General features: G+C 38.1%; 1 protein-coding gene across 1 annotated transcript in view; it reads left to right on the top strand.

Annotated features, from left to right (window-relative positions):
• The window catches only part of atrnl1a (attractin-like 1a), a 243,179-nt gene that overhangs the window by 39,934 nt on the left and 190,055 nt on the right, over positions 1-13,190 (top strand). Inside the window, exons 3-8 of the mRNA XM_079687044.1 lie at positions 1,413-1,526; positions 4,752-4,880; positions 5,617-5,825; positions 8,987-9,161; positions 9,731-9,818; positions 10,320-10,566. Of these exons, the coding sequence (XP_079543170.1) occupies positions 1,413-1,526; positions 4,752-4,880; positions 5,617-5,825; positions 8,987-9,161; positions 9,731-9,818; positions 10,320-10,566 (962 nt within the window). The remainder of the gene's footprint in view (positions 1-1,412; positions 1,527-4,751; positions 4,881-5,616; positions 5,826-8,986; positions 9,162-9,730; positions 9,819-10,319; positions 10,567-13,190) is intronic.

Genomic DNA, 13,190 nt, shown 5'->3' with positions numbered 1-13,190 from the left:
TGTTTTACTTGGTTGCACAGTGTGATGTGTCTTAGTTGGCAGCTCCATGTGAAAAGCAGGTGTTTGTGTTATTATTGTGTTGCTTTGTTCACACTAACTGCTCAGAGATGCACGCTGCTGCAGCTGAATGCACACAGAGATTATGCAATGTTATTTAAATCGTTCATTCTGTTCACTACGCCTGCTTGCACTAACTGTTAAATCAACATTGGTATACAGCCTCACTGCAGGGATGAAAACGTTATCAATTATTCTAGTTACTCCTAGTTGTCTTGCATATTTCAATTAGATTTGTTTATGAAGTCTGATGATTTGATTTACTTTATTTTTAGTGCCACATTAAGGGGTTCATTTAAGGATACGAAAGAGGATTAAGGCCACGTGTAAAAACTGAAATGTGGAGATCTGACCAAATGTGTTTTTTTTATTTTATTCTTAAAAATTAAAGCCAGATTTCTGAAAAAGCCTGAAAAAAAATCTGAAAAAAAAGAACTTCAAGAATTAAAGTAAATCAGAAAAAGACAGAATTAAAAAAAAAATCTAAATTTGAGAGAAATTCAACAAAAAATGCAAGAATTCTGAAAATAAATCAGAATACAAAAAATCAAGAATCTTAAAAAAGTAATGAATCTGAAATATGTCAAAGATGTCGAATTTCTGAAGAAAAATATGAAAAAGTCCAAAATTAAAAAAGCAGATTTCTGAAAAAAGTCAGGATTCTGAAAAAAAAATCTGAATAGAAAAATAATTCCGAAAAGAGTCAGAATAAAAAGCAATAATTCTGAAAAAAGTCAGATTTCTGCAAAAAGACAGGATAAAAAAGTAGTTAAAATTCGAGAAATAATTCAGAAACAAATGCAATAATTAGGAAAAAAGGTCAGAATTATGAAAATATACAGAATAAAAAAAATTCCAAAATCTGAAAAAAGTTAAAAAAATGTCGAATTTCAGAAAAATATTCTGAAAAGAGTCAAAAATCTGAAAAAAGTAATAATTCGGAAAAAAAATCGTTTTCTAAAGAAAAAAGTTTAAATAGAAAATTAATTCTGAAAAAAGTCGGAATAAAAAGTCAAAAATCTGAAAAAAGTCAAAAATGTCGAATTTCTGAAAAGAAATCTGAAAAAAGTCAAAAATCTGAAAAAAGCAATATTTCTGAAAAAAAAATCGTTTTCTGAAAAAAAAAGTCATATCAAAATAGTTGATATAAATAAAAAACTACAATCATATATAAAATGAAATCATGAATACATAAAATATAATAACATAATGGAATCTTGGTGGCCATTGGTTTTCTAATGTGTTAATTTGTGATCATAACACACACAGCAGAAGTACGAATGACTCGAGGCCATGTAGGTAATATATATTCATCAAATGCATTTCTGATTATCCCTTTATGTTCTCTCTCCCAGTCCTAATGCAGTGCTCCGGCTGCGCTTCAATCATTTTGCCTCCGAGTGCAGCTGGGACCACATGTACGTCTATGACGGAGACTCGATCTACGCCCCTCTGATTGCTGTCTTCAGGTGAGAGCTGTCTGTTACTCTGAATAACAGCTGGAGAAATATGGAAATGCCTCACAGTCTGAATTCAAATGATTCACGCTGGAGGCAAACAAAGAGCCTCACAATCCCCCACAAAACAACGATAACATATATTTGCAATTAGCCGTGAATAATACATCTTCCCGGGGCATTATTGTTTACGTTCAATAATCTCCAAGCCTGTGGGTGGACCTCTTTCATCTGACGGAAACTCATTAAAAACACGTTAATGCCACAATAATTCACAAACCTGCCGTTTTCAGTCCGCTGAACAGAGGCTTGAAGCACGGATACGAAGGAGGATTAAGGCCACGTGTAAAAGAGAAATGTGGAGATCTGACCACAAGTGTTTTTTTTATTTTATTCTTAAAATTAAAGTCATATTTGTGCGAAACAGAATTCTAAAAAAAAGAAGAGACAGAATAACAGCACCCTTTCTTTTGACGCTCACATCATCAACATTACTCGATCTGCCTACTTCCACCTCCGCAATATTAACCGTCTCTGCTCGTCACTCACACCCAACAACACCGCCATCCTCATCCATACCTCGTTACATCCCGTATTGATTATTGCGACTCCATCCTCTCTGGCCTTCCTCACAAATCCCTGCGTAAGCTCCAACTGGTCCAAAACTGAGCCGCCCGTATCATTACCAGAACTCCTTCCATTGATCGTATCTCTCCGGTTCTTCACCAACTCCATTGGCTCCCCGTTAAATACCGCATCGACTTCAGGGCCGTTAATCCTCACCTTCAAGGCCCTTCACACTCTTGCACCTCCATATCTCTCTGAACTCCTCACACCTAGACTCCCTCTTGTGCTCTCCGGTCCTCCGTCGGACCACCATAGGGTCAAGAGCCTTCAGCCACTCTGCCCCCCGTCTCTGGAACTCTCTCCCACAAGACATCCGCAATATGGACCCACCTTTTTAAACTGGCGTATTCTATATCATAATTATTCTGAAACTGATTGTTCTTTTTAAGTCTTGAATTACTGTTTGATCTTCTTTGTTGCTTGTTTTTAATTATTGAGAGCTTTGAAAGGCGCCCATAAATAAAATGCATTATTATTATTATTAAAAAAATCAAAATTCTGAAAAGTCAAAACTAATCTGAGTGAAACAAAAAAAAATCAGAATTCTGAAAAAATACTGAATTCTGTAAAAAAAAAAAAAAAGAAATCAGAGTTTTGTGTATATTCAATCATCTCCAAGCATGTGGGTTGTAAACTGTAAACTGATTGTTGTTTTTAAGTCTTTGTTTTTTAAGTCTCGAAATTACTGTTTGATGCTTTGTTGCTTGTTTTTTAAAAATTCTGAAAAAAGTCAAAACAAATCCGAGTAAACAAAAAATTCAGAATTCTGAAATAAACTCAGATTTCTGAAAAAAGACTGAATTCTGTAAAACAAAAGTCAGAAATCAGAGTTTTTTGTATGTTCAATAATCTCCAAGCATGTGGGTGAACCTGTTCCATCTGACGGAAACTCATTAAAAACACGTTTATGCCACAATAATTCACAAACCTGCCATTTTTCATTCTGCTCAACAGAGGCTTAAAGCAGCTAATTCGGCTTCTGGCATTTGAATACAAAGCCTAGACCTGTGTAGGATTATAACCTACAATAAATATGTTGACGGTGGATAATACTGGGCACATGTTTCCATCAGGGAAGAGGCTTTCGGCTCTTCTGAACGAGGGTATTCTATTTAATAGGGATGTAACGATACCAAAAACTCATGGTACGATAATATCCCGATATTGAAAAAAAAATACAAAAAAAGTGAATTTTTTTTTTACTTGATTTTTTTTTCTTTCTATTAAATAATAAATCGGATTAGTACAGCATTTTAGTAGGATAGTAGCATTTTAAAGTGTCAACAATATAATAATCAGACCCTGCAATAGAATAAATCAAGTTTCACTTTAGTTTTTCAAGTAACTCAACTCTAACTCACTCCCTCAGCATCATCAAGGTTATCTTTTAGGAATATGAGCATGTCCACATTTCCAGGTAGAAGCTGGGATGTTTGAGCGTTTACAATATCCCCTGCTGTGGAAAAAACTCTCTTGCTTGGTACTGATGTTGCTGGGACAGAGAGATATGCTTTGGCCATGGGTGACAGCAGTGGGTCAAACTGTGCATTGTCTCTCCACCACTTCAAAAACAATACAGTTGTTTGCCAAGAAGGAGAGAGTTATTGACAGGGCGAGATATAAATATACTGTTGGTACTTGTCAATGTCTCTAGGTGTGTACATGTAGCCCTGTAGATACCATGTCCTTTTGTGTTATCTGTTCTTTATGTTCATGTTGTAACCTACTTGCTGCCATGTTGGACAGGTCTCCCTTGAAAAAGAGATCGATGGGACCATCTGGTTAAATAAAGGTTTAAACAAAAAAAATTATTTAAAAAAAATATATATATTTCCCTTTTTTTTTTGTAAATCGCGGTAGATTTTGTCAGTCTCACGACGGTATTGAAACATGTATTTACCGCGATATCGCGATATTCGATATATCGTTACATCCCTACTATTTAATGAAAAAGACCGCAGGAGCAAATAATAAACCCCCACTTCATCGAACTAATAAAAACCAAATGCTTTTGTCTCTGCGCTGCGATGTTATTTTACTTTGACAATAATCACATTTTTATTGGAGTCTGCATTTGCTCAAATGGAATCTGTTTATCTCACAGCTCTCCAGCTTTCAGCCCCGAGTCGATAAAACACAGCTTCCAAATGCTCTTTATCATTATTACTGTTGTGTGTTCACTGTTACGCTGCTATGGACAGTCTGGCACTAATGTACATTCTCAAAGATAAGATAGGACTTTATTCATCCCGAAGGAAATTGTCAGTTACAAAAATACAATAAACACAGCAGCATAATAATAATAATAATAATAAAACCGTACACTAAGTGCAGTAAAAAGAGCAAAATAATAACTACAGGAAACATAGATGATGATATTGAAGTGACTGTTATTTCGTATATATCGATTGTTGTGCTTTTATTAAGGTCTTAATGTCTGCATATGTATAAATCTGTCTTATGTTTTTACATATTTTATATATATATATGTTTTTGTATTCGTGATTGTGGGAAACGGTATTTCGATCTCTCTGTCTGCACACACAAACTGAAAGATTGACACTACAGTTGCCTCTGACCTGATGCTCTGATGTTCTGTGTGTTCCTCAGTGGCTTGGTGGTTCCAGAGGTCAGAGGAAATGAATCCGTCCCTGAGGTGGAAACCACGTCCGGATACGCTCTGCTTCACTTCTTCAGCGACGCAGCATACAACCTCACCGGCTTCAGCATCGCCTACTCGTACGTTCCTTCTCTGAGTCTGATAGAGGAATGTCTAATAGAGCAAATATATATATAAGAACACCAAAAGTCTGTCTGTCCGTCCAACCATTGCAAGCTAAATTACAAATAGCTTCTAGCTTCTGTCGTTCAAACTGGCTCGCGAACACTTGCATCATATCTAGTGAATTGTATCTATCTATCTATCTATCTATCTATCTATCTATCTATCTATCTATCTATCTATCTATCTATCTATCTATCTATCTATCTATCTATCTATCTACAGTAACAACTTAATAAGCTAGTTAGCAAAAGTCAGCTGTGTATCGGCATGTTTTGGCCTGTAGTGTCTCGACTTAAGCAATAGAGATATTAGAGATATTTAAAAACTAAGTGGAACTAGTTAAATCACATAAGATGTACTTTATTGATCCCAAATTGGGAAATTGTTACTTGCCTTCTCTGAGCTGTCTGGTTTTGTTACTAAATATCTGACCCATTGTTGACTTTCTGTCTCACTGTGAACTTCAGGATAAACTCTTGTCTATTCATCAACAGTATAGTATCGTGAAATGAAAGTGGATAAAAGCCAATGTTTTAGCCTGTAGTGTCTCAAAGTAAACAATAGAGATATTTGAAATATTTGAAAAACAAAATGGCCTAAACTAGTTGCTTGCCTTCTCTGAGCTGTGGTGTTTTCTGACTAAACATCTGACCCATGGTTGACTTTCTTTCTCGCTGTGTCTCCCTTCAGGATAAACTCTTGTCCCAACAACTGCTCGGGTCACGGCAGATGCAGCACGGCGAACTCAGCGTCGGGTCGTGTTTACTGCGAGTGTGAGGAGTATTGGAAAGGAGAGGCGTGCAACATCCCGTACTGCAGGGGGAACTGTGGGAGTCCTGGGAGAGGATACTGTGATCTGACCGGAGAGAAGCTGTGTGTCTGCAACGACAGCTGGCAAGGTGAGGAGAGGAAGAAGTGCACACATCCTTTACTCAAGTAGAAGTACAGATACTCGTGTTTAAAAATACTCTGGTGAAAGTAGAAGTACTGACTAAACTTCTTTACTCAAGTCAAAGTAAAGAGGCTTTGAAATGTACTTCAGTAAAAAGTACCCATAACTAGCAGCTGTTTTAAAGAGTACCTGACCTCCCTTTATATTAATAGAACAATAATGTCATTGTTAGCTAATGAATGTTTCCATGGTGACCAACGGCAACATGACAACGTTTTCATTGGTCCCTCTTCTTTAGAGAAGACCAGGAAATGATGGATACACGGATCGTGTTCAAATCAATAGGCACGCAATGACTCTAAATAATAATGATCACGCCACCAAACACACATTCAGACTAAAGGAACCAGCCTGTTTGGAAAATGTGAGAAGTAGAAAGTACAGGTATTTGAGTTCAACATGTAAGAAGTAGAAAGTACAGGTATTTGTGTTCAACATGTAAGAAGTAGAAAGTACAGGTATTTGGGTTCAACATGTAAGAAGTAGAAAGTACAGGTATTTGTGTTCAACATGTAAGGAGTAGAAAGTTCAGGTATTTGAGTTCAACATGTAAGAAGTAGAAAGTACAGGTATTTGAGTTCAACATGTAAGAAGTAGAAAGTACAGGTATTTGTGTTCAACATGTAAGAAGTAGAAAGTACAGGTATTTGGGTTCAACATGTAAGAAGTAGAAAGTACAGGTATTTGAGTTCAACATGTAAGAAGTAGAAAGTACAGGTATTTGTGTTCAACATGTAAGAAGTAGAAAGTACAGGTATTTGAGTTCAACATGTAAGAAGTAGAAAGTACAGGTATTTGTGTTCAACATGTAAGAAGTAGAAAGTACAGGTATTTGTGTTCAACATGTGAGAAGTAGAAAGTACAGGTATTTGTGTTCAACATGTAAGAAGTAGAAAGTACAGGTATTTGTGTTCAACATGTAAGAAGTAGAAAGTACAGGTATTTGAGTTCAACATGTAAGAAGTAGAAAGTACAGGTATTTGAGTTCAACATGTAAGAAGTCAAAGTAAGAAGTCGTCAGAAAAATAAGTAGTGGAGTAAAGTGCCGATACCAGAAACATGTACTTAAGTACAGTAACAAATTATTTGTACTCCACTACTTCCCACCTCTGAAAAAAAAAAAAAAATGAATATTTAATAAAAACATTAAAAAGAAAACATATAATAATAAAAAGGATATTTAGTGTTCTCGCTCAGAGTTAATACTGTCTTCTAACTAATGTTGGCAAGGTGCAGAAACATTCGCATTTGTACATTTCATTGCTCTCATGTCATGAAGAAGTTTTTAAAAGTCTTAAATCTAACTCGCCTTATGCTCTGAGCCAGCGGTTCCCAACCTTTTTCATCTCATGGCCCACTTAAGAATCAAAATGTTTTTCGCGGCCCACATTCAACCATAAACAATACGGAGGCTAAAAGTTCTCAGATTACTTTTTTATTTCAATTAGAAAAGGAGCTGGCTATCAGTAACAAACAGACATTTGTATTACAAGGTTTAGTTGAATACTCGATTCTGATTGGTCAACTCAGAACATGTGACTCGTTGTTAATCCAGTAGTACACACCGCTTTCAAGGACTGTTATGACCTTTGCTAAGGAGGATCAAGAAAGAAAAAGGAAAAGAATAAAAATCGTAATAATGAAATGTTTCGATGTTTTGCTAATTATTTGGTGACCCAGTTGCAATGCCTTCGGGGACCACTAGGGGGCCGCAGCCCACACGTTGGGAACCGCTGGAACCTGTACATGTCTAGATGTAAAACAATTTAAAATGAATTAAGTTTGAAGATGGTTAGGGATGTCGTTTCGGCTGCAAATCACCAAATATATGCTAAATATATTCCATTTGTTGTGTTGCACCTTCGGGAAATGACTCTGCAATCACTACGAATAAGACCAATGCTGTTATATTTATTAATAAAAGAAGTATCCATCATATCTCTGACTAAAACAGGATCTTTTTTATGTTTTCTCCATTATTAAAATGTGAAGGGAAGTCCAAGAGGAGATATTAAAGCAGCAACCGCTTCCCTGTTTATGCTCAACATTATTTTCCCTGATCCAATATTATTTTATTACTTTAAACAATATAAATCTGGCCCCTTGGCTCACAATAACCACAGCTTTATTATTTCCCTTTATGTTGCATTTGTAAACAGTGTGCTCTCGCAGCAGCTTTACGATCCACAGGGTGATAATATCTGATACTACAATACTTTATTTCTTCCAGCAAAACGATCAAATCTGAGAATATTTGCCATTCAAATACACAATGAGCCCAATGCAGATGCTGCCAATTACCTCAGTTTTATTCTTTTGGACCATAGATCAGAGACTTGGTGCCAAACATACACATTCATATTGTAACTTTAGTGATATTTCAATTCAATGCAACAATCAATGTGTAATTGCTTTGAAAACATCACCAATGTTATTCCTTATTATTATTATTACATTCAGTCCAGGGATGTTAGATTATGATCAAACACTGCCCCCTGCTGGACGTATGGTGTAAACACAAGTAGAAACATTTTAGCCACTTTCACTACTGTCTAGTGTTTCTCCTTTCTAACTTACTGAATCATTAACCAGCCCAACATTCCCCATGAGAAACCCAGATGATTTTAGCCTCTTTGCCTCCTTATCTTTATGACATTGTGTGGAAAACATGTGACTCTGCTTTGAGATCGTCCAACTTGGCCGAATCAGAATCAGAAAAATACTCAGAATCAGGTTTTATTGCCAAGAACGTTTGCAAATAAGTAAGAAAGGAATCTGCTTCGGTGTTTATAGTGTAATTAATTCAAGATTGAACGCTGTTATTGTCATTTGTACATTAGCTACAGAGTAGATGTGTCAACATCTGAGGTCACAGGCTCCTCCAACAGTGCAACACAATACAACAGATAAATAGTGCAATTAAATACAAAGAAAATAGTATAGAAATAGTGCAAGGAGAGTCTATATACACGTAATTGTAATATGATATATTAGATAAATAATGTGTAAGTTGCAAACAGATGAATGTTATGGATGTTCTTTCAAAAGTTCAGGTGTTTTGATTAATATATAATTGACTGATTGTCTCTGTTTGTCTCTTTCTCTCAGGTCCAGATTGCTCTCTGTCCGTTCCCTCCACTGAGGCATTCTGGGTAATGCCCAGTGTCAAACCTTCAGCTCAGTCTCTGGGTCGAGCCTCTCATCAAGCTCTGGTTCACTCAGGTCTGATGTGGGTGGTGGGAGGATACTCCTTCAACTACTCCAACTACCACATGGTGCTCAAGTAAGCTTTAAAGAGTCCTCTCCTGCTGATGTTCAGGTTTATATCAGTATGTAGTGTATCTACTTTAAAAAGTCCTCTCCTGCTGATGTTCAGGTGTATATCAGTATGTAGTGTCTCTACTTTAAAGAGTCCTCTCCTGCTGATGTTCAGGTGTATATCAGTATGTAGTGTCTCTACTTTAAAGAGTCCTCTCCTGCTGATGTTCAGGTGAATATCAGTATGTAGTGTCTCTACTTTAAAGAGTCCTCTCCTGCTGATGTCCAGGTGTATATCAGTATGTAGTGTCTCTACTTTAAAGAGTCCTCTCCTGCTGATGTTCAGGTGTATATCAGTATGTACTGTCTCTACTTTAAAGAGTCCTCTCCTGCTGATGTTCAGGTGAATATCAGTATGTAGTGTCTCTACTTTAAAGAGTCCTCTCCTGCTGATGTCCAGGTGTATATCAGTATGTAGTGTGTCTACTTTAAAGAGTCCTCTCCTGCCGATGTTCAGGTGTATATCAGTATGTAGTGTCTCTACTTTAAAGAGTCCTCTCCATGTCTTACAGTGTTTTTCTTTTCTGTGTACAGTTATAATTTAGAGAGCAGTACGTGGGATGTGGTTCCCGTCAGCAGCGGTCCTCTCTACAGATACGGTCACTCTCTGGTCCTTCACCAGGTAGACACACACACACACACACGCACGCACGCACGCACGCACGCACGCACGCACGCACGCACGCACGCACGCACGCACGCACGCACGCACGCACGCACGCACGCACGCACGCACGCACGCACGCACGCACGCACGCACGCACACACACACACACACACACACACACACACACACACACACACACACACACACACACACACACACACACACACACACACACACACACACACACACACACACACACACACACACACACACACACACACACACACACACACACATGTCATAGGTTTTAATTCGGAGAGCGCAAACAGGGACCCTTGTCCGATCCTCAAACCATAATCAAATTCAGATTAAATAAACTGCAGCAGATGAAGTTGTATGGGCGGAGATATGGCACAAAACATCTGCAAAGATACCGTAATATTCTTCTGATACTTGCTTAAGATCTACTTTTTAAATGACCAAACCCCCCCCCCCCCCCCCCCCCTTGTTTCTTAGGATGACATCTACATGTTTGGCGGGAAGCTGGAGTCGAAGTCGGCAAACGTGACGGACGAGCTTTGGGTTTTTAACATCCCGAGGCGTACCTGGTCGCCACGGAAACCGGCCCCGCCCCCTCCCTTCGGGGTGGAAGGTCACAGCGCTCACCTGGTGGAGCTGAGAGACGGAGAAGAGGTGATGCTCGTCTTCTTCGGATACTCGCCCGTCTACAGCTACGTCAACAAGGTGCAGGAGTACAACATCCGTAAGTGAAGCACCGACCAATCAGCTGTCAGGGATTTCTCTTTCTGGAGTGATTGATCCTAAACACTCGGTAATGAAGATTAAAAGTAATAAATACACCGTGGAAAATAATGAAGAAAGTTGCAGTATTTAAAACGTTTTGAAGAGAAGCTGTGGTATTGCACAACATGTTTCATATTCCTTACATGGACGTAAAATAATGCTTTATCATATTTCATTGTGAGATCAGCTTCATTTGCAACATCAACAAATATTAGAATACAAGGAATACATACTTTTAAGAAACTATTATAGCCATTTCCATTTAAAGATGTTAGATTGTTTGTTTACCTGATTCAGCCACTAGAGGGCAGTGTCACACAGCCGTAAACCAAAAGCCACACTAAGAGTTTCTGCAGAGGGTAAAAACACACACAGGAAAGGGACCGTTGCTTAAAAATGTAATCCATTACAATGAGTAGTTTGAAATGTAATCTAATCTGAGTATCAAAATATAAAAGTGAAGTAACACGATTACTTTCCGCTGCTTTTTGGATTACCTCAACATCAAATGCAATGCAGATAAAGATAAAGGAAATATCAATGAGATGTTTTTTTACTGTGTATTATGCGAGACAACAGAACGGTGTGACCTCAGACGAGAAGATATTCAGGCTCAAAACTGATTTGATTGTGAGGAAAAGCTGCCTTTCATCGATCAGATTCAGCCTCGACACCAACACTGAAGCACATGAGCACAGACTACAGTTTGAAGAAGCAGGGATGAATCTGATCACATTGTCACAGCGTCTCCTCTGAGCTTCATTAGCGACTAAGAGTCAGTTCAAGCTGAGAAGAGGAGAAGTGAAGTGTGAATGATGAGTCTAAAGGATGTAATGGCCGCTCTGAGAGGTTCACAGAACTGAGAGGAGAGGGAGCGGACCTTCTGCTCCTCTCATTGTTCACACTTTCTATCTGCCGTCTGTTCCGGACCGTCTTCCTCCTTTTGTCGTAATTCCATGTTTTGTCTTTTCTCTGCTCATGCTGTACCCAGGGTCCTTACGGTCATTAAAAACCTGGAAAGTCATGGAAATTCAAAATGCTAGTTCCAGGCCCTGGAAAAGTCATGGAAATTCAAAATGCTAATTCCAGGCCCTGGAAAAGTCATGGAAATTCAAAATGCTAATTCCAGGCCCTGGAAAAGTCATGGAAATTCAAAATGCTAGTTCAAGGCCCTGGAAAAGTCATGGAAATTCAAAATGCTAGTTCCAGGCCCTGGAAAAGTCATGGAAATTCAAAATGCTAATTCCAGGCTCTGGAAAAGTCATGGAAATTCAAAATGCTGGTTCCAGGCCCTGGAAAAGTCATGGAAATTCAAAATGCTAATTCCAGGCTCTGGAAAAGTCATGGAAATTCAAAATGCTGGTTCCAGGCCCTGGAAAAGTCATGGAAATTCAAAATGCTAATTCCAGGCCCTGGAAAAGTCATGGAAATTCAAAATGCTAGTTCCGGGTCCTGGAAAAGTCATGAAAATTCAAAATGCTAGTTCCAGGCCCTGGAAAAGTCATGGAAATTCAAAATGCTAATTCCAGGCCCTGGAAAAGTCATGGAAATTCAAAATGCTAGTTCCAGGCCCTGGAAAAGTCATGGAAATTTAAAATGCTAATTCCAGGCCTTGGAAAAGTCATGGAAATTCAAAATGCTAGTTTCAGGCCCTGGAAAAGTCATGGAAATTCAAAATGCTAGTTCCAGGCCCTTGAGAAGTCATGGAAATTCAAAATGCTAGTTCCAGGCCCTGGAAAAGTGATGGAAATTCAAAATGCTAGTTCCAGACCCTTGAGAAGTCATGGAAATTCAAAATGCTAGTTCCAGGCCCTGGAAAAGTCATGGAAATTCAAAATGCTAGTTCCAGGCCCTGGAAAAGTGATGGAAATTCAAAATGCTAGTTCCAGGCCCTGGAAAAGTCATGGAAATTCAAAATGCTAGTTCCAGGCCCTGGAAAAGTCATGGAAATTCAAAATGCTAGTTCCAGGCGCTTGAAAAGTCATGGAAATTCAAAATGCTAGTTCCAGGCCCTGGAAAAGTCATGGAAATTCAAAATGCTAGTTCCAGGCGCTTGAAAAGTCATGGAAATTCAAAATGCTAGTTCCAGGCCCTTGAGAAGTCATGGAAATTCAAAATGCTAGTTCCAGGCCCTGGAAAAGTCATGGAAATTCAAAATGCTAGTTCCAGGCCCTGGAAAAGTCATGGAAATTCTAAATGCTAGTTCCAGGCCCTTGAAAAGTTATGGAAAACAATATTTTTCCTAAAGTTTTGGAAAAGTCATGGAAATGTAACTAAAGTTGCATCAAATATAATTTATATTTTATCTAATCGCCGAAATAGTAATACTATAATGATGATAAATACTGTATCGTTTAGTAATGAAACGTGAAATGGGTTTTGATTTGGTCCCTATTTCTATTTGATTTGTTTTAGATCACAACATGTTTCAGATGCAGACCTTATTTTCCTGTTCCATGTTAAAATAAACCATTTTCAGTGGAACGCTGAGAAAGAGTACTTTCTTTGGTCATGGAAAATGAGGTAAAGGTCCTGGAGAAGTCATCGGTGAAAGAGTGTATGAACCCTGGAAAGGACATCAGC

Source organism: Notothenia rossii, assembly GCF_949606895.1.
Source record: "Notothenia rossii genome assembly, chromosome: 6".
NCBI lineage: Eukaryota > Metazoa > Chordata > Actinopteri > Perciformes > Nototheniidae > Notothenia > Notothenia rossii.
The sequence above is the reverse complement of the archived record's forward strand: the minus strand, read 5'-3'. Positions and strand labels throughout refer to the sequence as shown.